The 25,151-nt window shown below is 34.7% G+C and overlaps 1 protein-coding gene across 1 annotated transcript in view; it reads right to left on the bottom strand.

Moving 5' to 3' along the window:
- LOC136032704 (guanine nucleotide exchange factor subunit Rich-like) overlaps positions 1-25,151 on the bottom strand; it is a 131,123-nt gene that overhangs the window by 91,705 nt on the left and 14,267 nt on the right. Inside the window, exons 3-6 of the mRNA XM_065713009.1 lie at positions 24,027-24,173; positions 20,762-20,939; positions 11,176-11,398; positions 3,993-4,263 (exon numbers count right to left, since the gene is read on the bottom strand). Of these exons, the coding sequence (XP_065569081.1) occupies positions 3,993-4,263; positions 11,176-11,398; positions 20,762-20,939; positions 24,027-24,173 (819 nt within the window). The remainder of the gene's footprint in view (positions 1-3,992; positions 4,264-11,175; positions 11,399-20,761; positions 20,940-24,026; positions 24,174-25,151) is intronic.

Below are 25,151 nucleotides of genomic sequence, written 5' to 3'. Positions count from 1 at the left end.
GAACAAAAAAGAATCAAATAATTTACCAAGCATATAACTACCAAAAATAAGCATCAATAAATAAATGAAACCCAAAACGAACAGAAATTACAATAATAAACAAAGTCAAACTTAAAACGAGCAGAAATTAATATGAGTAGGGTTCAAAACCCCTCTGCTTTCGAAAAGCCATAATATAATTTGCACTTCACTGAAAAAAAAAATTATAATGAATGTGCATTGTCAGTTCAATATACATATGCTGATATTTATTCCTTAAAATCTTCATTAATTTTTGGTTTATTAAAGTTGTAAAATTGAAAACATTTAAAAGATTTTTTCAGCTTAGTGCAAATTATATTCTGGCTTTTAGAAAACATAGCGGTTATGAACCCTACATGGAGGGGGAGCTGGTTGCTCTAAAATCACTTTGACTCAAAAATGGCACTACAACGTCCAATTTCAAATCAAATAAGCCCCAACTGAAATTTATACGACTACCCATTCCACAAAAACCTTATATGCCCACATGGCATAACTTACAAGCCTATACCCAGGGCGCTGGGGGATTGATTCACCCCTAGAGACATTATTATAAGTTCTTTGAACTATTTTCGACAAAATCAAAATCTCATAACTTTAATCAAATACATTGGCTATATGCCCTCCATCACTTTTGACGCTTAAAAAGGAACTATAATTTCTAATTCCCAACCAAATTAGCGTCTTCTAAAGTTAAACAACCATCTTTTCCATTAAAACCTTAAATACACCGCGGCATTACTTAAAACCCTCGCCCCTAGAATCTGGTGGTTTGTATCAGCTTTAAAAGCCTTGTTATATGATCTTTGGACTATTTTGAATAAAATGACGGTCTAAAAATTTTTTATTTGGTGTATTTCGGGAAAACATGACGTTTTGGCAGAGGGGAGGGGGGTAGCTGCCTTCTCATCAATTTGAATTTTAAAAAAGACACTAGAAATACAGATTACCAATCCAATGAGTCCCCTCCGAAGTATATACAACCAGCATTTCTATAAAACTGTATATGCCCCCAGGGCATAACTTACAGCCCTTGCCCTAAGAGCTGTGGGGACGGGAGTGTCTTTTTGAACGACATAATTTCTGGACTCTTCAACTTCAATGAACAAAATTTCTATCTCCAAATTTTGAATGGATATCTTTGGGGAAATGATGAACATGGGAGGGGGGTTGCTCTCAAATCACTTTTACTCTTAAAAAGGGCACTGTAACTTTCAATTTCAAATCAAATGAGCCCCATCTAAAGTTTACACGACCACCCATTCCATAAAATCTTATATGCCCAAGGGCATGACTTAAAACCCTATCCCCAGGGCACTGGGGTCAATCCTAGAGGCATTGTTCTTTCGACGATATTGCGCAAAATCGCTATCTCACAGTTTTAATCAGATTTGCTTGGTGAAGAGAGATTGTTGGAAGAGGGGGGAGGCTAGCTGACCTCCATTACTTATGACACTTATAAGGGAACTAGAAATTCCAATTTTTAGCCAAATGAGCCTTCTCTAAAAATTTATACAGCCATCCCTTCCATAAAAACCCCCCGGGCATAACTTACAACCCATGCCCCTACACTCTGCGGTTTGTTTCAACTCCAAAAGCCTTGTTATATGATATTTAGACTGTTTTGAATAAAATGGCTATCTCACAATTTCTATTAGATGCATTTCGAGACAATACGACGTGTGTGTGTGTGAGGTGGGCTGCCCACCGATCATTTTGACTCTTATAAAGAGCACTAGAACTTGTAATTATCAATCCAATGAGTCCCCTCCGAACTTTATATGACAACGCTTTCTATAAAGACCTTATATACCCCAAGCACACAACTTACAACCCTTGCACTGAGGGCTGGGGGGATTTTTTACTCTCAAAGACATAATTTCCTGACCTTTCAAATACGTTGAATAAAAGGGCTTGTTCAAATTTTGATTGGAAGTGTTTGGATATGGTGGATATGGTGGGTATGGTAGGGCTGTCAGTTACTCTTCAATCACTTTTACCTATTGAAAAGGTACTAGCCCTTTCAATTTCCAATCAAAAGAGCTCTTTTTGAAGTTTCTACGACAACTCTTTCTATAAAAGCCTTATATGCCCCAAGAGCACAACTTAAAACCCTTGTCCTGAGGGCTGTTGGGTGGGGGGGGGGCAATGTCATCCTCAAAGACATAATTTCCGGACCTTCCAACTACGTTAAACAAAATGGCTATATCAAAATGTTTATCAGAAGTATTTGGAAAAATGATCGGAGTGGCGTCTGATTTCCTCCGACTTTTGATAAATGCACCAGCCATCTCAGTCTCCAATCAACTGAACCCTTTTTGAAGTTTCTACGACAACGCTTTCTATAAAAGCCTTATAGGCCCCAAGAGCACAACTAAAACCCTTGTCCTGAGGGCTGTTGGGTGGGGGGGGGGGGCAATGTCATCCTCAAAGACATAATTTCCGGACCTTCCAACTACGTTAAACAAAATGGCTATATCAAAATGTTTATCAGAAGTATTTGGAAAAATGATCGGAGTGGCGTCTGATTTCCTCCGACTATTGATAAATGCACCAGCCATCTCAGTCTCCAATCAACTGAACCCTTTTTGAAGTTTCTACGACAACGCTTTCTATAAAAGCCTTATATGCCCCAAGAGCACAACTTAAAACCCTTGTCCTGAGGGCTTTTGGGTGGGGGGGGGGGCAATGTCATCCTCAAAGACATAATTTCCGGACCTTCCAACTACGTTAAACAAAATGGCTATATCAAAATGTTTATCAGAAGTATTTGGAAAAATGATCGGAGTGGCGTCTGATTTCCTCCGACTATTGATAAATGCACCAGCCATCTCAGTCTCCAATCAACTGAACCCTTTTTGAATTTTCTACGACAACACTTTCTATAAAAAAAAAACCTTATATGCTCCCAGGGCACAAATTACAACCTTTGCCCTTGAGGACTGTAGGTCATCCTCAAAGACATAATTTCCGGATCTTTCAACTATATTGAACAAAATAGCTATCTCTAAAATTTTCATTGGATGTGTTCCGGGAAATGGTGGGCGTGGGGAGGGGGATAGTTGCTCTCCAACCACTTTCGACTATTAAAAATGGCACTAGCCCTTTCAATTTCCAATCGAATGAGCCCTTTTTGAAGTTTCTACGACAAAACCTTCGATATGAAGTGGCTGTCTGAACAAAAAAAATAATACATTATACCAACATCGCTTTTTTACTTAGGCAGCGTTTTTGCGCTGCCTAAGATTCATTCCAATACATATCAAGCGGTAGCGAAATGATTATCAGTAAAACAGGACTGCAACAATATATATTTGGAATTATTAGTAAAGTGTTTGTGTGAAAATCCAAGCGATAGAAACAGAACCAAATTGTTTTCAGAACCAAACAGAAAGTTCATGTTCAAACAGAATGCTTCATGTCTAGAAATAATAATACAAATTATTTTAAATTTGTCTTAGCGCAAAGCAAAAGAGAACAAGCTGATATACATGACGCATCTTATAAATACAAATATTGATTAGGCATCAGGAAATAGTGAATGAAGCTAAATCTAAGTAGAAATAAAAAATTCAGAATTTAAAAAATCAAATGAAAAATAGTATTTGAAAAATAAATAAAAAGTGGCTAAAACAAAGACTGGAGAGCATGTTGATGAAAAGCAGAAAAATCCAACGTAAAACGCCAAATGTTATCTCTGCGATCAGCAGCCAATTAAAACCAAATTCAGAATTTGAAGAAATAAAATGAAAAACGGCTTTAAGAAAGGCTGAAGAGCATGTTGATAAAATTCAAGTTAAAAGGCTACATGCTATTTTTAGGACCAGCAGCCAATTAGAACCATATTCAGAAATACACAAATTGAAAAAATAAATGAAAAAATAAAATTTGAAAAATGAAATGAAAAATGGCTAAAAAAAAGTAAATTTAAGCAGAATATTAATTATGAAGAAAAGAAATGAACAACTCACCATACTGTCAATTACAAAATTGAAATTGGTTTGATGAACGTCAGGAGCCGCCTCCCAGGCCAAAGATGAAAACAAAAGACTTCCAAAAGTAGACCATACTGAAAGCCCAAATTTACTCCAGGCCACTGCCATTACAGCACCGTCTGGTGACCATTTTACACAACTAACCTCACCAGGGCTGCCAGGGTAATTGCGACTGGATAAAATGGTACTATGGGATAGCTGCAATCCTCCTGTTGAATCATCTATGGTGTAGATGTAGCACTGAGACCTATGACATGAAATATAAATAATAATAATATATATAATAATAATAAAAATAATAAAATATATATATATATATAATAATATAATATATATATAATAATAATATATATATATATAATAATAATATATAATATATAATAATATATATAATAATGATAAAAAAATATAAAAATAATAATAATAATAATATAATAATAAATAAATAAATGAAATGAAATTGGATAATCAATTGTATCAAAAATGAAAGATTCAGCATTAAAGTGACCTAAGTCAAAGGAGAATTCCAAATATAGCGGTTGGTAGTGCTGACAACTGTCTCGTGGTACCTCTGAAAATAGTGCGCCATGTTAATAACTGCTGACGATAAGAGGCCTGTAAATATGTAAAAAAATAAGCTAAATAGGGGTTACTGATGACAATTTTAGTCGCCACCCAGTCAATTGCCGTCCAACAAAATGCCTTGTCATGAGGAGCGGTACTGTTTGGACTGCGCTGTCGACCATGGTTGGACAGAAATTAAACTGTGAAAATTTAACTACCAATATTTAGAACCCTAATTATGAACTTTTTTCAAGCATTCAGCGTGACACAACGACCATATGGGTTGAAATGATCAGTCTTATTGAAAGCTTTAACGTACAACAGATTCAGATGAATTTCTGTGATGAAAATGCTTTATCAACTTTAATATCAATGAAGATAACATACATAGTATTAACTTATTAATATAATATCAACTTATTTAACTATAATATCAATGAAAAAACCCTGTTCAAAAGATTAAGAGTCAAACAATATACCGAGTGCCTTTTACCGTACTTCAGATTTATCTAGAAGTACCTAGGAGTACCTAGGGGACTGAAGCTTCCCCTCCGTAGAATTATCATCTTGTAAATAGCGTCTTAATGCAATGATTTTTTTTGATAATTTGTTAATTTGATCTAGTCAATTTTTGTTTTCAACAAATAAATTCAAAGTAAAAGACAAAATTTACAAAATAAAAACTTGTAATTTTAGTATACATATAGATTTTATGTAATAACATAGTATGTAATTTTAGAAGCTTCTAATTAATTCTGTATTAATTAATTCTAAATCTAATTAATTTAATTAAATCTAATTGATTCTGTATACAAATGCACATGTAAAAATAAGTGAAAACTGCATAAAAGTAGGCGAAACTACTTGTCTCATCCCCACCCTTCCGAAACAGTTTTATATGTAGCCCCACTGGCAAATTACCAAACAAACAATAAAACGTTTCCCCATTGTTCTAGTTACAATAACAAATTTAATGAGTACAATGATTGATGCCATAATCTGCTTGTTTTTTTTTGTTGTTGTTTTTTTTTTTGTTACTGCTTTGGCAAATTTACCTACCCCTCTAAAAAAAAACTTAAAAATAAATAAATTCTTAGCTGGTTCATATTCCAAAAATGAACTTAAGTAAAGGTTCTAATATATTTTCGAGATATTAGCGATTTTTACATTAACCCTTTTTTTCATTCTCTTTATCAAGTTGACCCGTGAGATGAAAATATTCTTTGAAAAAAAAAACTGGTAAGAGAGTCGGTATACGTGACTGATAATCGAAGATCGATAACCATGAAGCAAAATTCCTAAAAGAAAGTAGATTCCAAAAACATAAACTACAAAAAAAAGGGAGTCAGAAGAAAAAAATCATAACAGCAAAAAATTACCTAAGGCCAACACGCCACCAAGCTGTGTCAGTTTCTTGGACATATTTACAACAAGGGTCGCCACTCCTCAACGGAGGCCTTCCCAGAGGTAATTTCAAACCACACCCCACACAATTTCTAAGTTCTTTCTAGAGAATCTACAGAATATCTACTTCTCTGTCAAAAGTTAACACTGCAATGGGCAGCAATGTCAAATAAATATTTTGTGAAGAAGGCAAGGTCGTATCCATGCCTTTCCTCCCTTCGCCCCCCCCCCCAAAAAAAGTCCAAATTTCGTAAAAGTAGCTAAAATACATGCAATACATCTACATGGGAAGATCCCCCGCCCCACCGAAGCAAAATCCTGAATACGACCCTGGACGGAGTTTTTTTTTTAACACAAGAGTCAGTATAAAAACCACATAAAATGGTTTTCTGACCTAGTACCATATCCTTTTCCAGAGTGAGGTTTTGTCGAAGAAGAACCACCCTCGGGGAAACAGCATAGTTGAGCCCAAATTGTAATTTTTGGCAGGACCCATGACCAGGGTGGGGCTGAGAGGGAGTGTTCTCCGCCCTGGCATCATGAGGCTAAACGCAAAAACAGGTGCTTAATAGTATTCAATTCAAAGCCTATCCAGGGGGAGGGGGGTTGAACCCCCCACCCCCGAAATGTTGTTTCGATTCGTAGAAACATAACAAAAATGAATATAATGAAGTTTTTGATGCGCCTTTCAAATTTTTTTAAGTCTCGCAAAAAAATCTTGTTGTACCCCCCCCCCCCAAAAAAAAAAAAAACACACCAAAAAAAACTGGATGCCCTGACTCAAGCTATACAAAAAGGATAAATATCCTCCAGAGCTGTACTAAAGGTCCTTCGACGTTTCGGTTGCTCAAAATTATGTGAGTTAAGGAGCTTTATATTAACAATGTGTTGCATATGGGTTTGCATATGACACTCCAAATATACCAATAAAAAAAAATAAGATAAGATTTATTCATCATGATATACACAAACAAAATTAAATTTTACTATTCCCCCAAAGGTACATTTGCACATTACGGGGGGGGGTAAAGTATAGCGGATCTGCATGGCTAATGTGTTAGGTACAATCATTCTGCATAATATGTCATAAGAATTGCTTTCTAACTTTACACTGTCCCAATACTTTAACCCACCCCCCTAATGTGCAAATATGTGGTGCAAATTAAATAGCGACGAAGACCACACTGCCTTGCAATCACAAACATCAAAAACAAAATGAACAATAGGGAATTCTTTTTGCGAGACAGTGGAAATCTAATTTGAATGAATACTTCAGACCTATGTTCAAGGGCCGTCCACAGCAAAACATAAAAATATAAAAGAAGAAAAACTTACAACAACATCGACCAATTGAACTAAAATGATTTTTTTTTTTTAAACAGTCCCAGCATCCTTACTTCAGAGAAGTTCAATCAGGAATGATAAATAAAGTGAGATGAAACAAGGCAATTCATTGAATTGAAAGAAGAATAATTAAAAACGCAGTTTTAATCTTGCTTTTTCGGCAGCTGACCTCAGAGGTCTATTTGTGCCTGGTTCTGTGTTAATTAAATAAAAAAAACAAGTTTTTTTAACTGAAAGTAAGGAGCGACATTAAAACTTAAAACGAACAGAAATTACTTCGTATATGAAAGAGGCTGCTTCCTCATCAACACCCCGCTCTTTACGCTAAAGTTTGACTCTTTCTCTCAATTCTTCTTTTTAAAACAGTAAAAAACTTTAGCGTAAAGAGCGGGGCGTTGATGAGGAAGCACCCTCTTTCATATACGAAGTAATTTCTGTTCGTTTTAAGTTTTAACGTCGCTCCATACTTTCAGTTAAAAAAACTTGTTTTTTTTTTTATTTAATTTCTGAACGTTTTTGAATCAATGCATGTTTTGATTTTGGCTCTCCGCAGAGGAATAATCAAAACGAAATTTACATTTTTTTTTTTATAAATGGCTTTCTCATAATTTTGATCGAATGATTTTGAGAAAAAAAGAGCGGGGGAGGAAGCCTAGTTGCCCTCCGATTTTTTGGTTAATTAAAAGGGCAAGTAGAACTTTTAATTTTTTACGAATCTTTTTATTAGTAAAAGATTTACGTAACTTGTATATTAGCTTACGTAAAGAACTTTTGTATTCTCATGTTTCTATTACATATATGAGGGGGTTCGCCCCCTCGTCAGTACCTCGCTCTTTACACTAAAGCTTAAATTTTGTCCCAATTCATTAAGAATGACCCCTGAATCACAAAAGCCGTAGAATAAATAGTTGAAATTACTAAAAATACTTTAGCGTAAAGAGCGAGGTATTAGAAGGAGGTGAGCCCCTCATATGGGTAATAATTTCTGTTTGTTTTAAGTTTTAATGCTGTTCCTTACTTCCAGCTGAAAAAACTTTTTCATATTTATTTTTTAATTGTTTTTTTTAATAATGCTAGTAAATCCTGCTCTCCCTTCATGGAAATTTTCTTCTCCCATGACAAATTCTTGATGGAAAGTTCCCCCAGCATATCCCCCTCTTCTCAACCCCTCCCCCCCAACCAAAAAAATGCTCCTGAAAACGCCTGTACACTTCCCAATAACCATTACTATATGTAAACACTGGTCAAAGTTTGTAACCTGTTGCCCCTCCCACGGGGACTGTGGGGGAGTAAGTCGTCTCCAAAGACATAGTTATAAGGTTTTTCGACTACGCTGAATAAAATGGCCATCTCAGAATTTTGATCCGTTGACTTTGGGAAAATAATTAGCGTGGGAGGGGGCCTAGGTGCCCTCCAATTTTTTTGGTCACTTAAAAAGGGCACTAGAACTTTTCATTTCCGTTAGAATGAGCCCTCTTGCAACATTCTAGGACAACTGGGTCGATACGATCACCCCTGGGAAAAAAAAAACAAATAAACACGCATCCGTGATCTGCCTTCTGGCAAAAAATGCAAAATTCCATTTTTTTTGTAGATAGGAGCTTGAAACTTCTACAGTAGGGTTCTCTGATATGCTGAATCAGATGGTGTGATTTTCGTTAAGATTCAATGACTTTTAGGGGGTGTTTCCCCCTATTTTCTAAAATAGTGCAAATTTTCTCAGGCTCGTAACTTTTGATGGAAAAGACTACACTTGATGAAACTTATATATTTAAAATCAGCATTAAAACGCGATTCTTTTGATGTAGCTATTGGTATCAGAATTCCATTTTTTAGAGTTTTGGTTACTATTAAGCCGGGTCGCTCCTTACTACAGTTCGTTACCACGAACTGTTTGATATCTAATGGTTTCTTAAAATATTTTGCAAGATCGTCCTTAAATTTGTGTATAGAGCATTTAGTGAATGTTCCCCCAGGTCCCTATTTAAGGAAATATTATTATTAGTCTTAAGTTTGATCTCAATTGCTTCTCAAGCTACCTGCTTTATGCCTAGGCCATTGCTAATAATGGCAGACTCTTCAAAAAGTATTTTGTGGATAGGATTTTCAAATACATGACTGCTTAAAGCAGGATCAAGAGAAACAGCAGCAATATTAGAATTTAGAGCTTTGGGGATACCGTCATTATGCTGTTGTAGGCGTTTCTCTAAATTCTGGTGAGTTCTACCTACATAGTATTTTCCGGTTGCATGGTATTGGATAGACCCCTCCCTGGCGAGCACCTGGGGTTTTAACTTTACCAGAAGTTAGAAGATTTATGATTTTGAAATTACTGGTAAATACTAAATACAGATTATTTTGTGTGCAGACTTTAAGATTTGTAGTGATTTTTGGGTATGTATGGGGGGTAAATTATGTTTGAGGACTTATCGGGATTCTCATGGTAAACTACCATTGATTTTACGGGAGTGTCTTTTCAGTCTACGTTCGGCATTGTGTAGTGACATGCATGAGAGGTGTAGCATAAGTGGGAGACAGTAACAATGGCAATCAAAGGGGTAAAATTAACCTTGCAATTGATGCCCATTTAATTGCACAATATGTCTTGGCTTTTTCTACAATTGGCCATGACTTGACTTTTCCCACAACTATTCCCTTTTCAATTCAAAAATCAACAGACTCGGTCGAGGCCTTCGGCCTCGACCTCTATTTTTACTATCACTATCAATTTTACTATCAATAAATAAAATAAGATACCCATTTCAAAAAAGTATGTCTCTGATAAAGTTTAGATCTGCTGTGATGCAGGAATCAGAACACATGTTTAGGCCACGATCCACGAAGGAGATCACGACAGCTCTTTTAACTTATGAAGGTGATTTGATTTAGAATATAAATATGCTAGGACTGTAAAAAAAAAAAATTATTTCAGTTCTATTGGTCGTATGTTGTTGTAAGTTTTTCTTCTTCTAGATATTTATGTTTTGCTGTGGACGGCTCTTGGACATAGGGCCAAAATATACATTCAAATTGGATTTCCACTGTCTTGCAAAAAGAATTCCCTATTGTTCTTCTTGTTTTTGATGTTTGTGATGGATAGGCAGTGAGGTCCTAGTCGCTACTTAATTTAAACAACATATTTGCAGAATAGGGGGGGGGGTCTTGTTTTTGATGTTTGTGTAGTCCGAACTATATACTTTTCATCTATTCTGTCACTTCTCTTTGTCTTGTCTCACGCTAAGCTGGAAGAAACTAACAAAAAAAACAGCGTCAATGAATGAACAACTTGAGCGGTGGGGGATTAGGCATGAATGTACCGCAAAAAGGAGCAAAAAAATAGACACAAATAGGATAAAAACTATGGAACAAAAAAAATAAACAGATTAAATAGACTAAATTAATTAAGTGGATTAAATAGATTCCAATAAAGTAATAGCATAGCCTATAAGAAAAACAGATAAAAATTGCTTCTAAAAGGCCAGAAAAGCTTAACAATTTTTTTGAACAAACAGAATGAGTGGCAACTTTGAGCTGATTCAGGGAACTAATTCCATATAATATGAATCGCCATTAAAGGATTAAAATCTGACCTTGCACAAGGACTATAAGGAACTTAAATAGGATTGTTCCTATTACGAATATGATAATTATTTTGACCAAAGTAAAAGTTGGAGGAATATATATATATATATATATATATATATATATATATATATATATATATATATATATATATATATATATATTATATATATAACATATAGTATAAAATATATATATAGTATATATATATATATATATATATATATATATCAAACTAAACTATTAAAATGCTTAATCTACATACGTTGTTGATCCACACGCTATAAGTCTGTATCTATGGTTCATGGAAGTACAGGTAACATCGTCCCTTGGTATCCAAAGACATATCAAATCTTTTGGGTGGTAAAAAAGACTAGCTGATGTCAACAGAGCACAACGACCATTGTTGAAAACCAAGGCATACCCTCCAATAAGCGCAGAATACTCGAGATTCTTGGCATAAATTGTCGGTTCAGATGGCAAAAATGCTGTAAAAAATGTTTTCGTGGTAAAATTACGAATGAATGAACGAATAAGTGAGCGGTTTATTTCAAAACGACTACTCACAAGCTCAAATGGCCGAATTCGCGGACTTGCCACATAAACATATAGATTAGAAAATAAAAAGGTCATGAACTGAATGAAATACTGCCATACTGTATACTGTTGACTCTAAAAATCAAGCAAAATAATTTAACTACACAAGATTATTGTCGTTAATTCTAAGGAAAATTAAGATAGAGAAAAACAAAAAGAGACAAATTATCAAACAGTTCGTGGTAACGAACTGTAGTAAGGAGCGATCCGGCTCAATAGTAACCAAAACTCTAAAAAATTGAATTTTGATATCAATAGCTACATCAAAAGAATCACATTTTAATGCTGATTTTAAATATATAAGTTTCATCAAGTTTAGTCTTACCCATCAAAAGTTACGAGCCTGAGAAAATTTGCCTTATTTAGGTAAATAGGGGGAAACACCCTCTAAAAGTCATAGGATCTTCACGAAAATGACACCATCAGATTCAGCGTATCAGAGAACCCTACTGTAGAAGTTTCAAGCTCCTATCTACAAAAATGTGGAATTTTGTATTTTTCGCCAGAAGACAAATCACGGGTGCGTGTTTATTTGTTTGTTTTTTTTTTGTTTTTTTTTTTTTTCTTTTCCCCAGGGGTCATCGTATCGACCAAGTGGTCCTAGAATGTCGCAAGAGGGCTCATTCTAACGGAAATGAAAAGTTCTAGTGCCCTTTTTAAGTGACTAAAAAAATTGGAGGGCACCTAGGCCCCCTCCCACGCTCATTTTTTCTCCAAAGTCAACAGATCAAAATTTTGAGATTGCCATTTTGTTCCGCATAGTCAAAAACCATAATAACTATGTCTTTGGGAATGACTTACTCCCCCAAAGTCCCTGGGGGTGGGGCTGCAACTTACAAACTTCGACCAGTGTTTACATATAATAATGGTTATTGGAAAGTGTACAGTTTCAGGGGATTTTTTTTTGGTTTTGGGGGTGGGGTTGAGGGGAGGGGCTATGTGGGAGGATCTTTCCATGGAGAAATGTGTCATGGGGGAACAGAAATTCAATGAAAAGGGCCCAGGATTTTCTAAAATTACTATAAAAAAACAATGAAAAAGTAAACATGGAAAATTTTTTTTCAATTGAAAGTAAAGAGTAGCATTGAAACTTAAAACGAACAGAGACTATTACGCATGTGAGGGGTTCTAAAAATACTTTAGCATAAAGAGCGAGGTATTTAGGAGGAGATAAATGCCTCGCTCTTTATGCTATAGTATTTTTAGTAATTTCAACTATTCATTCTACGGCCTTTCTGATTCAGGGGTCATTCTTAAAGAATTGGGACAAAACTTGCGATTTAGTGTAAAGAACGAGGTATTAACGAGGGTACAAACCCTCTCATATACATAATAAAAATAAAAGAATATAAAAGTTTGTTACGTAAGATAATTCTTAAGTTACGTATATTTTTTACTAATAGAAAAATTCGTTAAAAATAAAAATTTATAGTTGCCTTTTTATGTAACCGAAAAATTGCATGGCAACTAGGCCTCCTTTCCCATCCCTTATTTCTCAAAATCGTCTGATCAAAACTAAGAGAAAGCCATTTAGCCAAAAAAGGAATTAATATGCAAATTTCATTTTAATAATTTATGTGTGGAGAGCCAAAATCAAACATGCATTAATTCAAAAACGTTCAGAAATTACATAAAAAAAACTAGTTTTTTTAACTGAAAGTAAGGAGCGACATTAAAACTTAAAACGAACAGAAATTACTCCGTATATGAAATGGGTTGTCCCCTCCGCAATCCCTCGCTCTTTACGCTAAAGTTTGACTCTTTGCCACAATTCTGCTTTTTAATACAATTAAAAGCTTTAGCGTAATTGCGAGGGATTGCGGAGGGGACAACCCATTTCATATACGGAGTAATTTCTGTTCGTTTTAAGTTTTAATGTCGCTCCTTACTTTCAGTTAAAAAAACTAGTTTTTTTTATGTAATCATTTATCAATACCTATTTGTTTGTACCGTTTGACACATGAAAGTATAAAAAATTTCCTACAGCCGTCATGACGGCTCATAGGAAACGCCTTGTTCTGCGTACAGCTCGTGCATTTACTAAGCAAGAGTAAAATTTTGACATCCTTGACATCTAGATTTTAAGCCGCCAACAAAACCATTTCCCGTGTGGGCACATATTGGGTTCAGTTCTATGTATTCTAAGTCGTTTGCTCAAGTATTTCAATAAATATGAAAAGTAGTATTTTTGCATAATCCTAGAGACATAGGGAGAAGTCATCAGTCGGTTTACTTACACTTCGTCATTTCGAAAAAAAAGATTTTTGAAAATTTCCAAAAATTGTACCAAATTTCATAAGAAAGTTGGGTCGAAAAAAATAGCAAGAATCCAAACAATCATAAACCAAAGTCGTTAAATAAAATTGGATACTCAGAAGAAATTCCATCAAGGAATCCAAATTGACTGGAGCTGAAAGTCGAATTTTAAAGAAAAAACCTACATCAACAAAAATCTAAAACTCTTCAAACAATTTGCATATAACCGGCAAGAATTGAAAAAGGCCAAAATATATATATACATATATATATATATATATATATATATATATATATATATATATATATATATATATATATATATATATATATATATATATATATATATTATGTATTACCGCCTTTATTTATTTACTTTACTTCATTTATATAATCGCATATAAAGAGGGGAAAACCAACTCCAAAGAAGGCGAGCCTTACGGTTAAACAAATTCCCACAAAAACATCTGAATTTCCGATGCAGGGTGATGCAGAAAATACCTGTTCTGCTGCAAGCAAGCAAGCAATGAGGAACGGTATTTTGGTGAAGGTTCCAATACAATGCCAGTTTTTTCACGTCGTCAGGACTCTTAGAAAGTTCAGTATCGATTTTTTTTTCTTTAATTTTGCCTCGCTTTAAATTTCTAGCCCAGTGATTAGCATGCTAGGCTTGACATCTTTCGTCCGTGAGGACAGTGGATCGAGTCCAGGTCTCACTGGTCATTTGGTTTGGAACAGAGGTCAGTGGCGTGACTCTGTAAGCTTAGGCATAATCGACCCAGCTCTAAATATGAATGGTGTGTGAAAGAACAGGATGGCTGGTTCCCATCCCCCCATCGCGGTTCCTGGCTGTGGAGCCATGAAACAGAGATCAGCACCGCTGGTAGGGACTGCAAAGTCCAATGCCGTTTTTTTTTTTTTTTTTTTTTTTTTTTTTTTTTTTTTTTTTTTTTTTTTTTTTTTTTTTTTTTTTTGTTTGTGCTGTTGCATTGGTGATTTCTCTTTTCATGATACGATAATACACAATACTAGTACCCCCAAAAGCTCCTTGGTCTGTAATATTATTAATAAATAAAACAGAACACAATTTGAAACGAACATGACTTTTAATCTTAATTTTATAGATTATGAGCAAGCGTTCGATTCAGCATGGCACTCGTCCGGCTCTTGGAAATTGGTGACCAGCAGGTAGCCACATCCCGCTGGATAAAAAGACTCGCCACCGCCGTTAAAACTAATCCTGCTGTATTGGGTGGCCCGAACCTCACCGGGTGGTTGGAGCCCACCCCAGTGTTTAGTACGCCCCAGGCCTAGGGTCGGTTGGGCTGGTAATCCTCCACCAGAAAACAATTGCTACGCAAAGTGATAAATCATCCTCAGATACGGGGTCTATTTTAAGATCACGACCACAGTGCGTCAACAGACATGTCCGTTATCAGATGTTTTGACTATTCTGAACAAAATGAATATCTGAACATCTTGGTCTGGTGACTTTGGGGTAAAAATGAGCGTTGGAAGGGGCTTAGTTGCCCTCAAGGTTTTTGGTCACTTAAAGAGAGCACTAAAATTTTTAATTTCCGTTCGAATGAACCCTCTCGCAACATTCTAGGACCACTGGGTGGACACGATCACCCCTGCGAAAAAAGACAAATAAACACGGATCCGTGATCTTTCTTAAGGCAAAAATACAAAATTACACATTTTTGCAGATAGGAACTTCACATCTCTACAGTATAGTTCCCTGATACACTGAACTTGATGGTGTGATTTTCATTAAGATTCTATGACTTTCAGGATATTTCTCCCTTTTTCAAAAATAAGGCAAATTTTCTTAGCCTTGTAACTTTTGATGAGTACGACTAGACTTGTGAAACTTATATATTTGAAATCAGCATAAAAATTAAATTTTTTTATGTATCTATTGCTATCAAAATTGCGTTTTTTAGAATATCGGTTACTATTGAGCCTGGTCGCTCCTTACTTACAGTTCGTTACCACGAACTGTTTGAAAATTACCTCTAGGATGTTTAACAAACTTGATATTGTATGACAACATTGAAATTTATTTCTAAGTGCATGAAGCAATTTAATATATGAGAGAGATCATCTTGCTTACTTTCCATAATATTACTCGATTAAAATATAAAAGGCATCAAACAACAAATTTCAGAAAACAACCCCGAAAACTTCGAAGCTAGGATTTTTTACATGCGAAAAATTGCCGCAAGTTTGCAAAATCAAAACTTCAAAATCAAAGGTACAGAACGAATTAAATTTCCGGGAAAACTAAAGTTAGCTCCAGTTCTTGAGATACCAAGACCTGTCCACGTTGGAAAACAGATTATAATTTACCAAGAAAAAAGATTACCTCTAGGGTATAAAAAATAATGCGTCAATCTAGTTTTGGAAATGATTTGTATGTGAATGAAATAATGCCGTATATCGGAAAGTGCATGTGATCTTGCACCACAGATCACTTTTTTTAGTATTGCTCAAATGAATTACAAAAACCAGCAAATCAAAAATTTCATAAAACAGCCCGTAAATTCGGAAATAAACATTCGAAAATCGACTTTTCAAGAATTATTCCTAAAAAAATTTACATGAGAAATGGAATTTCGGTATCTGGTTCTCAAAGAGATATTTGATGTTCTGCAGAAGTAAATTTTACTGAAAAATTTTGATCTCCCAGCCAAGGTAATTTGTCTTGACTTTTGTCTTTGATTTGTCTTTGAAAAAAAGTTTTTATCTGGAAAACAACTGAAAATTTTAAAAACTTCATGGAATCTTTTTCTATTTTATTTCACGATTCCCATTAGCGGGAAAAAATTCGAGTTTGTATATCATAACGCTTCCGAGCTACAAATCACTGATCACCAGAAAAAAAAAAGAAAACAGCTGCGAAAGTAACAAAATGAAGTTTTTGCTAACAAATAAGCATGCAAAGTTGACTTTTCAGCTAGTGTTAGACTATTGCTCCACGAATCTTAGCGGGATGCTTAAAAATAAAATACTGCTGGCAGTTGGGTCAACTACAAAATACCAACGGTACCTTGGTGAAAATCAAGGGCAAAGTGGCAAATCAACAGTAAAGCTTAAAAATGGAATACTGCTGGCAGCTGGGTCAACTGCAAAATACCAACGGCAACTTGGTGAAAATCAAGGGTAAAGTGGCAGATCAACAGTATAGCTTAAAAATGGAATACTGCTGGCAGCTTGGTCAACTGCAAAATACCAACGGCAACTTGGTGAAAATCAAGGGTAAAGTGGCAAATCAACAGTATGGCTTAAAAATGGAATACCGCTGGCAGCTTGGTCAACTGCAAAATACCAACGGCAACTTGGTGAAAATCAAGGGTAAAGTGGCAGATCAACAGTATAGCTTAAAAATGGAATACTGCTGGCAGCTTGGTCAACTGCAAAATACCAAAGACAACTTGGTGAAAATCAAGGGTAAAGTGGCAAATCAACAGTATAGCTTAAAAATGGAATACTGCTGGCAGCTGGATCAACTGCAAAATACCAACGGCAACTTGGTGAAAATCAAGGGTAAAGTGGCAGATCAACAGTATAGCTTAAAAATGGAATACTGCTGGCAGCTTGGTCAACTGCAAAATACCAACGGTAACTTGATGAAAACCTAGGGTAAAGTGGCAAATAAACAATATAGCTTAAAAATGGAATGCTGCTGGCAGCTTGGTCAACTGCAAAATACCAACGGTAACTTAATGAAAATCAAGGGTAAAGTGGCAAATAAACAGTTTAGCTTAAAAATGGAATACTGCTGGCAGTTTGGTCAACTGCAAAATACCAAAGGTAACTTGATGAAAACCTAGGGTAAAGTGGCAAATAAACAGAATAGCTTAAAAATGGAATGCTGCTGACAGCTTGGTCAACTGCAAAATACCAACGGTAACTTAATGAAAATCAAGTGTAAAGTGGCAAATAAACAGTTTAGCTTAAAAATGGAATACTGCTGGCAGTTTGGTCAACTGCAAAATACCAAAGGTAACTTGATGAAAACCTAGGGTAAAGTGGCAAATCAACAATATAGCTTAAAAATGGAATACTGCTGGCAGTTTGGTCAACTGCAAAATACCAAAGGTAACTTGATGAAAACCAAGGGTAAAGTGGCAAATCAACAATATAGCTTAAAAATGGAATGCTGCTGGCAGCTTGGTCAACTGCAAAATACCAACGGTAACTTGATGAAAATCAAGGGTAAAGTGGCAAATAAACAGTTTAGCTTAAAAATGGAATACTGCTGGCAGTTTGGTCAACTGCAAAATACCAAAGGTAACTTGATGAAAACCTAAAGTAAAGTGGAAAATAAACAGTATAGCTTAAAAATGGAATGCTGCTGGCAGCTTGGTCAACTGCAAAATACCAACGGTAACTTGATGAAAATCAAAAGTAAAGTGGCAAATCAACAATACAGCTTAAAAATGGAATACTGCTGGCAGCTTGGTCAACTGCAAAATACCAACGGTAACTTGATGAAAACCTAGGGTTAAGTGGCAAACAAACAGTATAGCTCAAAAATGGAATGCTGCTGGCAGCTTAGTCAACTGCAAAATACCAACGGTAACTTGATGAAAATCAAGGGTAAAGTGGCAAATAAACAGTTTAGCTTAAAAATGGAATACTGCTGGCAGTTTGGTCAACTGCAAAATACCAAAGGTAACTTGATGAAAACCTAGGGTAAAGTGGAAAATAAACAGTATAGCTTAAAAATGGAATGCTGCTGGCAGCTTGGTCAACTGCAAAATACCAACGGTAACTTGATGAAAATCAAAGGTAAAGTGGCAAATCAACAATATAGCTTAAAAATGGAATACTGCTGGCAGCTTGGTCAACTGCAAAATACCAACGGCAACTTGGTGAAAATCAAGGGCAAAGTGGCAAATAAACAGTATAGCGTAAAAATGGCATACTGCTAGCAGCTTTCTTAGACGTAAGATGGCAAGTCAACAACTAAAATGAAATACTACTAGCAGTTTGGTAGATTGTAAAATGGTCAATCAACAGAAAATTAGCGAAAGTCAACAATAAAATGGTAAATCAAAGGTAAATTTACATACTACTAGCAAATTTGTTAATGCTAAAATCGCACATAAACAGAAAACTGACGAAAATCAGTCATAGAAAGGCAAATCAACGGCTTATCAAACAGTTCGTGGTAACGAACTGTAGTAAGGAGCGACCCGGCTCAATAGTAACCAAAACTCTAAAAAATTGAATTTTGATATCAATAGCTACATCAAAAGAATCGCATTTTAATGCTGATTTTAAATATATAAGTTTAATCAAGTTTAGTCTTACCCATCAAAAGTTCGAGCCTGAGAAAATTTGCCTTATTTAAGAAAATAGGGGGAAACACCCCCTAAAAGTCGTAGAATCTTAACGAAAATGACACCATCAGATTCAGCGTATCAGAAAACCCTACTGTAGAAGTTTCAAGCTCCTATCTACAAAAATGTGGAATTTCGTATTTTTTGCCAGAAGACAATTTTTCTTTTCTTTTTTCTTTTTTCTTTTTCCCAGGGGTCATCGTATCGACCAAGTGGTCCTAGAATGTCGCAAGAGGGCTCATTCTAACGGAAATGAAAAGTTCTAGTGCCCTTTTTAAGTGACCAAAAAAATTGGAGGGCATCTAGGCCCCCTCCCACGCTTATTTTTTCCCAAAGTCAACAAATCAAAATTTTGAGACAGCCATTTTGTTCAGCATAGTCGAAAACCATAATAACTATGTCTTTGGAGATGATTTACTCCCCCACAATCCCTGGGGGAGAGGCTGCAAGTTACAAACTTTGACCAGTGTTTACATATAGTAATGGTTATTGGGAAGTGTACAGACGTTTTCAGGGGGATTTTATTTTGTTTGGGGGTGGGGCTGAGGGGAGGGGGCTATGTTGGAGGATCTTTCCTTGGAGGAATCTGTCATGGGGGAAGAAAAATTCAATGAAAAGGGCGCAGGATTTTCTAGCATTACTATAAGAAAACAATGAAAAATAAATATGAAAACGTTTTTTTCAAATGAAAGGAAGGGGTAGCATTGAAACTTAAAACCAACAGAGATTATTACGCAAATGAGGGGTTCTAAAAATACTTTAGCATAAAGAGCGAGGTATTTAGGAGGAGATAAATACCTCGCTCTTTATGCTAAAGTATTTTTAGTAATTTAAACTATTTATTCTACGGCCTTTCTGATTCAGGGGTCATTCTTAAAGAATTGGGACAAAACTGACGATTTAGTGTAAAGAGCGAGGTATTAACGAGGGTACAAACCCCCTCGTATACATAATAAAAATATAAGATTATGAAAGTTTGTTACGTAAGTTAATTCTTAAGTTACTTATATTTTTTACTAATAAAAACATTCGTTAAAAATTAAAAGTTCTAGTTGCATTCTTAAGTAACCGAAAAATTGGAGGGCAACTAGACCTCCTTCTCCACCCTTTATTTCTCAAAATCGTCTGATCGAAACTAAGAGAAAGCCATCTAGCCAAAAAAAGAATTAATATACAAATTTCATTTTAATAATTTATTTGAGGAGAGCCAAAACCAAACATGCATTAATTCAAAAACGTTCAGAAATTAAATAAAAAAACTAATTTTTTTAGCTGAAAGTAAGGAGCGACATTAAAACTTAAAACGAACAGAAATTACTCCGTACATGAAATGGGTTGTCCCCTCCGCAATCCCTCGCTCTTTACGCTAAAGTTTGACTCTTTGCCACAATTCTATTTTTTAAAACAATTAAAAGCTTTTGCGTAAAGAGCGAGGGATTGCGGAGGGGACAACCCATTTCATATACGGAGTAATTTCTGTTCGTTTTAAGTTTTAATGTCGCTCCTTATTTCAGCTAAAAAAATTAGTTTTTTTTTTATTTAATTATTTTGAAAAAGGGAAATTGCTAACAGCTAGATCAATGGTAAATAGTTACTTATTATATAATGGTAATAGTAAACTTACTAATGTACTTAAAACAGACTCACTTCTAGCAGTTAGCTGATCAACAGTGAAAGGGACTTCTTCCAGGTCGAAGCAGAATTCTTCATTTAAAGTACCATCCCATCTGAATCGCAAAACTTGTCCATTTGTGTTAGATACATAAATTTCATCTCTCCAACAAGAAATGGATAGAATTGATCCAGGAACACGAGTATAAGAATACTATAATAATATAGTTGCTATTATAGGACTGTAATAATACATGATATATAATGTAAATTATAATTTAAAAAATAATAATTCTAATATTATCATTAAAAATAATAAAACACTAACAATTGTATAAATATAATAACAAAATATAATATACTATATAACAATAATAATATAATAGTATTATTATAAACGAGTGTAATAGTATAAAAATACAATAATATATATTAAATTGAAAAATAATAATAAACATAGTTGTACGTAAAAAACATATAGATTGGAGGAAGGAAGGAAATTAGACAAAGCCACGAAATGATACAGGTTCTATTGTTCGTCTCATGACTTAAAAATAAACTGATGATGAAGATGAAGAGAAGTCATATTTGCTTAAAAACGCGATAAAGGCCAGTTAAATACAAAAATATAGATAAAATAAATGCAAAAAAGAACAAAAAATATTAAAAAATTGCTTTTCCTAATCTAAAGCGATACAATCTTATAAACTAAATCACAAAATTAATCACTGCATTAGAACCAGAAGTTTCATTTTACTAAATAAAGTACTAGCAAAATTGCTGAAGGAATAGAAGCATAGGAATACTTTGGAGTAAGGTATTAAAATAAATAAAGAAAATAAATAAGTATAAATGAATAAAATATAAATAATCTAAGCTAAGCTAGTCAGACAAATGAACAAAATTCCGAATTTAAAAGAAGGGAAAAACAGGAAAAAAGGAAATAAAATGAAAACAAAATATTATAAAAATCTTACTTTTTCTATGTATTACCTAACAGTAACATCACTAGAAAGGGGACCAAAAGGATTTTAATCCTCACCTGGTCTTCAAGAAATGACGAAACTACCTTAGAAGACTCCTTTGAGTAAATCTGGAGCATTTCAGACGAAGAATCATGTTACGATTCCGTGAAGAGGATATGTATGCCGGCTTAAATTGGGTTCTAATATCAAACAGCGTATTTTAGTAGAAATCTGTTCAGGGATAACAAAATAAATTTCTTCGAAATTTACATCTAAAATCTATTTCTTCTTTAAAAGGAAACCAAATTCCATTTTAGAGACCAAAAGTGACAGCACATGATATAACGGCAAACTCCTTTTAATTAGGATAGAAAATCGTAATATTCCTTTGAACTATTTTTCTATCTCTGTATTGGCAAAACTACCCCAAATCCTGGAACATGGGGAGGGGGGAATAAACAAGGTATGTAAGCTACTACCATCCTCCTCCCTCTTCCTTGGTGAATAAGCATCGATAAGGTAAACAAAATTTTATTGATTACACGCCAACATGCAAAATTTGATTCTTGTAAATCTCGGTGTCTTTTTCGAAAAACAGAAATAAATTTACGAGCCATGGCAGTTATAACAGAACTTATCATAGCTAAATTTTGTAACGAATATATTACTATAGAGGTTTGCATTGTCTACATTGTTTGCCATACATGTCAACTGTTTTATTTGCCATAATTTCATCTTAGAGGAGGAGCCACAGAACAAGTAGGAAAGTGCGAGAAAAGGAGTAAAACTTGGTAACCAAAAGTGCTATTGCAGTTTGCTATTTCAATGACAACCTGAAGCTTTGAAATGGGAATAGATATCCCATTTATTATTATTAAAATTTATTATATTTATTATTAAAGTTTTATAATTCATTGTTGGTCACGGAGAGAGATTCACTTGTAGGTCCAGGCTCAAAACTAGCTGACGGGATTTACAGACATGTCACGCACAAAGCACAGCCACAGTAATTTTATTTTAGCAACTGCCTCACAGTAATTTCATTTTAAAGGAGTGCCAACAAGAGTGTGGCAACTATGAAGGAGAATAAGCAACAGAGTGCAAGGGAAAAAGCTGAAGCTTAAACCAAATTGACGCTGTGGTCTGCCATTTTAGCGTCAATATGACTCTGGTGTAATTTACTGTTTTTAATTATTTTTAGGTTATGAGAAGAGGTTTACTTGCATATCCTGGTTCACAATCAGCCAACCAGACCTCTATGAGGGTCATGCACAAAGCAAACCCATTTAATTTTTTTTTTTAATAAATCCAATCTTCGTTGTGTGTTCAAGCTTAGTTGTATTTCCATTTCAGAGGTGTTCACATGCGTTTCTAGCATGAACCCCACATCAAGACAATTGCCTGACCAGAAATCAAAGTCTTGTTAACTACCACAAGTAAAAATTCAGTGCTTAGCTAAAACTACAAATTTAATTTAAAATGAATTACAGTCGTCATTTCTAACCAATCAAGAGAGCTTGTTGTGGCAAACCTTTCAAAACTGTAATTCCTGTTTTTATTGTCACTAAGATATTAGATGATAGATGCCGAAAAATTACCTTAGCGTGCTTCACTATTATGTCTGATGTGACATATCTGCTTTTAATGAAAAAAAAAGATCAATGAAGAAACAAAACTTAAATTTCAATTTAAAATGTAAACTTCAATTTAAAATGAAGAAAATAATGAAGAAAATGAATTCAATTTAAAATGAAGAAAATAACGGATGTTGAAGCATCCTGATTGGCTGTAGTGAAGAAAATAGTGGAACTTGACCTATTCTGAATGGCTGTAGTCGAAAATTCTAGACTTTGAGTTCTAGGATCTAGAACTGGATACTTGGCTGTAAATTGTTTAGACAAGCACCAAATTTGACATGTGAATTTTAGTTATCTAGGCATTGATTCCTTGTCTGACACGTGTCTAGATATGGTATTCTAGAGGAGCGCATGTTACCGCCGCTTTGGCAAAATGAAAAATATAATTTTCAGTGGAACAAAAAGAATTTAAGGTCATTTCGCTAATTTTGGTTCACACTTTAAATCAGCTTAAGACTGAATTGAAATAAGGCTAAATCCTACTTAAAATCAAAAATCATAAGAACAAAAACAATTAATTACTATTTCAGAACTAAATAATTTTTCTTACAAGTTTCAATTATCAAAAACTAACTTTTACTCTTCTGTTCAAGCCTAGATAATTTTTTCAGTTAAAAGTCAAAGTGTTTCAAGAAGATAGAGTATAATAAAAATGTGAAACAAGTGAAAATACTAGGGGGGAGGGGGAAATATCCTTACCAAAACTGATGAGTACTTAGGTAGTGGTTCTTTTGAAAACAGTTCAGCGCTTTCTCTTGCTAAATTCAAGCTAGGTGAGTCAACTTGTTCTAGGCATTGCTGATCCTCCTTCTTAAACGAGTGAAATAACAAGTAGCCAGAGGAAGTCTGAAAAAGAAGGTAATATTTAAACAAGCGTTAAGGGGGGGGGTTAAGGTATAAAGATATAACCAAAAGATAGTATAGTTTTATTTGATGTCTCAGCAATGGAAATATTACTGTTAATTATTACAAGACTGTTATAAAGTGGGAGGGGGGATTCATCAATTCATTCTCCCCCTAGGCGTGCTAAATATTTCAACAAGGTATGTGGAGATTTTACCAAGTAAACAGTTACATCCTCTAGGTTTTAGTGAACTGAAGATGTATTTATTTTCGTCGATTTTTCAATGTAAAAAATTAAACAATAGCAGATGGCTAAAGTTCAAATACTCAAAATATTGTAGCCATTTTTTGTTTTACCTGGCTATGATTTTGTCCCGTTGTTTTCTGTTGCGCTACACCAAGCATTTTTGCTCTTAATAAGGTTATTACCATGATAGCCAGGGTCAAATATACCTACATTTACGCATAGGAGCCACTGGGGTCCTTGTCTGAAGAGGTGAGTCTAAAACCAGCTGCAACACTCATAGTTTCTTTCAAGAAATTATCGACGAGAAAAAGGACAGTAATTGTTTAAACGAGACAAGTGCATATATTTATTACCATCATACCATCATTACCATCATTTTTAGACCATCATAGCAGCATAGAACTGGCGACCACGAAGAATTATACAAAATCCTGGGAACGGTTATCCTGGGACGGTTAAATCGGAAAAAATAGAAAAAATTGAGGTATTTTTAACTTACGAACGGGTGGTCGGATCTTAATGAAATTTGATATTTAGAATGATATCGTGTCTCAGAGCTCTTATTTACATCATCATTATACCATCATTTACATTTTACCATCATTACCATCATTTTTAGACCATCATAGCAGCATAGAACTGGCGACCACGAAGAATTATACAAAATCCTGGGAACGGTTATCCTGGGACGGTTAAATCGGAAAAATTAGAAAAAATGAGGTATTTTTAACTTA

Source organism: Artemia franciscana, chromosome 11 (assembly GCF_032884065.1).
Source record: "Artemia franciscana chromosome 11, ASM3288406v1, whole genome shotgun sequence".
NCBI classification, from domain to species: Eukaryota; Metazoa; Arthropoda; class Branchiopoda; order Anostraca; family Artemiidae; genus Artemia; species Artemia franciscana.
Note: the sequence above shows the minus strand (reverse complement) of the source record. Positions and strands in the feature narration are given on the sequence as shown.